General features: G+C 35.0%; 1 protein-coding gene across 1 annotated transcript in view; it reads left to right on the forward strand.

Annotated features, from left to right (window-relative positions):
- The window catches only part of LOC140919058 (uncharacterized), an 8,183-nt gene extending 4,421 nt beyond the window's left edge, over positions 1 to 3,762 (forward strand). The window contains exons 2-5 of the mRNA XM_073364567.1: positions 1,074 to 1,170; positions 1,524 to 1,551; positions 2,284 to 3,484; positions 3,565 to 3,762. Of these exons, the coding sequence (XP_073220668.1) occupies positions 1,074 to 1,170; positions 1,524 to 1,551; positions 2,284 to 3,484; positions 3,565 to 3,762 (1,524 nt within the window). The remainder of the gene's footprint in view (positions 1 to 1,073; positions 1,171 to 1,523; positions 1,552 to 2,283; positions 3,485 to 3,564) is intronic.
- The last annotated feature ends 19 nt before the right edge of the window (positions 3,763 to 3,781 follow it).

Here is a 3,781-nt window from a genome sequence, read left to right on the forward strand (position 1 = left end):
GGCGAAAATAGTGCAGCCAACTAAATGCAACAGATACGTTCTAGCCGCACACTCAAACTGGTTAGTTTGAATGAGACGGCTATACAAATCACGCAACCATTGCAATCTATATTGGGCACATTTATTATAACTAATCTCAGCACATGCTTCCTCCCATGTTGCAACTAAGTACTCATGTGCAGCTCTTTATTTTAAATATTTAATAGTCATTTTAGGTACATTACTCTTCTACAAATCTCAGCCATTAAGATTAAGAGGATTTGAATTTTTTTCTTAAAAAAAAAAAACAATTTATGCTATTGTTAAGGGTCTTGATCTCTAATTTTCCTTTTCGATTCTTTGCCTTCAAAGCATCATCTTCCAATTTGTATGTACCATAACAACATAGAGAATTGACAAAGCACGTGCCATCTATGCAGAGACAGAAGCCCAAACCAAAGCCCACTAAACCCAACCTTCAACCAAAGAAAATTTCCCTTGTACCCCCACACTTTGCCTTGTACCCCCAAAAAAATTCGAAAATGGCAAAACTACCCTCAATTTTTTTTTTTTGCTATTTCAAAGAAAGTAAATGTAAATATTTTTTTCACCATTTTGTCATAAACCCAGCCGTAAAACAGATTTCCGGTAAGTTGCAGTTTTCCGGTAACTACCGGAATACTTGAAACAAGATTTCCGGTACAGAGTAAAGTACCGGAAATGTTAAAACTGAGTTTTCCGGTATAGAGTATAGTACCGGAAATGTTAAAACTGACTTTTCCGGTACATAAGGGAAAAGTTGTGTACCGGAAATCTTGGTTGGCAAGTATTCCGGTACAGTAGTAGGTTCCGGAAAACTTCATTTTTGAGTTTTCCGGTACAGACCAAATTTTTTTAATTTTTTTTTAAGTTTTTTTAATTTTTTTTAATTTTTTTTAAATGTTAACAGATATGGATAATCCACTACTATTAATGGACAAAACATGCGTCGATACTACAAATATTTTTGACACAGATCAGGTATGAATAAATATATTTAATATTAATATTATAAAAATATATTTTTGTGATTAATTATAATTATTTTATTTCAGATATTTGATTCAAGGGATACTGTTGTGAAATGGGCAAAAGAAATTGGTATAAAAAATAAAGTTACCGTTATTATCAGAAGATCAGATATAGAGACGGGTGAGAAAGGACGGAGAAATAAATTAATATTAGGTTGTGACAAAGGGGGAAAATACAAGTGTGCTGCTAGTTCTATTCGAAGTTCAACAAAAAAATGTGATTGTCCTTTCAAGCTTAGATCAAAACCATTAAAAGATGGTTCAGGATGGATAGTTAAAGTAATTTGTGGAATTCACAACCATGAATTACCTGATACTTTGGAGGGGCATGCATATGTTGGGCGCTTAAATGAAGAAGATAGAAAGCATGTTCATGAATTAACAAAATATAATGTTGCACCGAGACACATATTACTCTCATTGCAAGACCGAGATAAGAGTAATGTTACTAAGATCTCACAAATATATAAACAGAGAAGTATCATTCGATTGCGCGTGAGAGGTAATAGAACAGAGATGCAACATTTATTCAAGTTAATTGAAGATGCAAAATATGTGTGCTGGAATAGAAAGCGTGAAGACTCCGATGTTATGAGAGATATTTTTTGGGCGCATCCAGATTCAGTGAAGTTGTTGAATTTGTTTCCGATTGTGTTGATTATGGACAGTACCTACAAAACCAATAAATACAGAATGCCATTACTTGAAATTGTTGGTATGACATCAACAGAGAAAACATTTGTAGTTGGGTTTGCTTATTTGGAATGTGAGAGGGAAGAAAACTTTTGTTGGGCATTAGAGAGACTAAAAGATTTGTTTGTTACACAAAATAAATTCCCTCAAGTAATTGTGACAGACAGAGATCTTGCGTTAATGAATGCAGTTGGCATTGTGTTTCCACATGCTGTTAATTTACTTTGTCGATTTCATATCGAAAAAAATGTTGGAGCAAAATGCAAGCAATATGTCTTAAAGGATAGACAAGAGTCAATATTGAATATGTGGAAAGACATTATGTATTGTAGTAATGAAAAAGAGTATATGATGCGCTTGCATATGTTTGAACAATCATGTGTTGATACTAAAGTGTTTGTTGATTATGTCAAAGAAACTTGGTTGACTCCACATAAGGAAAGATTTGTTGAAGCATGGACAAATAAAGTGATGCATTTGGGGAACACAACGACTAACAGGTATTTAATATAATTTTATTATATATTGTTGAATTTTACAGGGTTGAGTCGGCTCACTGGAAACTGAAGTTAATGTTAGAAAATAGCATGAGTGATTTGTGTAAATGTTGGGAGGCTATGAACAACATGATAAGGTTACAACATAAAAGAATCAGAGCCTCGTTTCAAAAAAGTTTTTATGATGAAGAGCATGAGCACAGAAATCCATTTTATCAGAGATTGAATACATTTGTATCAACAGAAGCTCAAAGACGTATTGCTGAAGAATACGACAAAGTTGAGTGGGTGGGTACTGACAAATCTATATGTGGGTGTTCTCTGAGAAGGACATACGGATTACCTTGTGCTTGTGAATTGGGACAATATAAATTAATGGGTGAACCAATTCCTCTAGATTCTGTGCATATTCAATGGAGAAAATTAAGCATGGAATGTGAACTCACTCAAGACACAGAAGATGGATCAGAGTTGGATATGTCTACTGAGATGAATGCCTTATGGAAACGCTTTCGATCACTTGATGTTATTGGGAAACGAGTGTTGAAGAGTAAAGTGCGTGAACTTGCTTTTCCAAGTACAAGTTCAATATGTCCACCACCTGAAAAAGTCAAAACCAAAGGAAGAGTGAAGAAGAGTAAGGGTATGAAGCCAGATGGATATGATGTATATCGAGACCCTTCTTACTTTGAGCATGTTAATGCAACATATGGTGAAGATATTGGTTCCCAACCCTCTCAATCAAAGAAGAGACAAGCCTCTCAATCAAAGAAACACCCCTCTCAGTCATCTCATTCTTCAAAAAATTTGTTATTGACACAATTTCCTGATATTATTCAGCCATACATTGATGACATATTTGACGTGGCAGCTGATGGAAATTGTGGTTTTCGCGCTATTGCATTATTGCTTGGTTTCGGTGAAGAGTGTTGGTCTTTGGTCCGCAAGAGATTGGATCAAGAGATTGTTTCTCATGTAACTCCATATGATAGATTGTTCACAGGACGCATTAAAGAAGTAAGAGATTCGTTGATGATATCCGGCTTAGGTGTTCAACCCATGGATAAATGGTTGTCCATGCCTGATATGGGTTACGTGATAGCGACAACATATAATATTATTCTTGTCACGTTCGGTCTGACATTTTCAATGACTTTCTTTCCTATGAGGGGTTCACATTCCGGATCGACAAAAAATGATCGCATTTGTTGTATTGGTTTTGTTAATGGAAATCACTGGGTTCCGGTAATTATTTTCTTATACTTTTTTAAATTTTATTCTGATAATTTTGTCTTATATTTTGTTAATTTATTTAATTTTTGCAGTTAAAGATGAAAGATGGATTTCCAATGCCAGACATTGCACCAGGTTGGAAGCAATATCGTACCAATGAAGCAACTTCTTGGGCAATAGCATACACAGGCCGTCTACAACACTGGGGGTATTTATTAGGCCGGTTGTCACGTGTTACCCAAAATCCACCTACGGAACCCGTAGAGGCAATGTCTTTAGATGAACCTTAATGTTTTAAAATTGATACAA

Source organism: Cicer arietinum, chromosome 8 (genome assembly GCF_000331145.2).
Source record: "Cicer arietinum cultivar CDC Frontier isolate Library 1 chromosome 8, Cicar.CDCFrontier_v2.0, whole genome shotgun sequence".
In the NCBI taxonomy this organism is placed as follows: Eukaryota; Viridiplantae; Streptophyta; class Magnoliopsida; order Fabales; family Fabaceae; genus Cicer; species Cicer arietinum.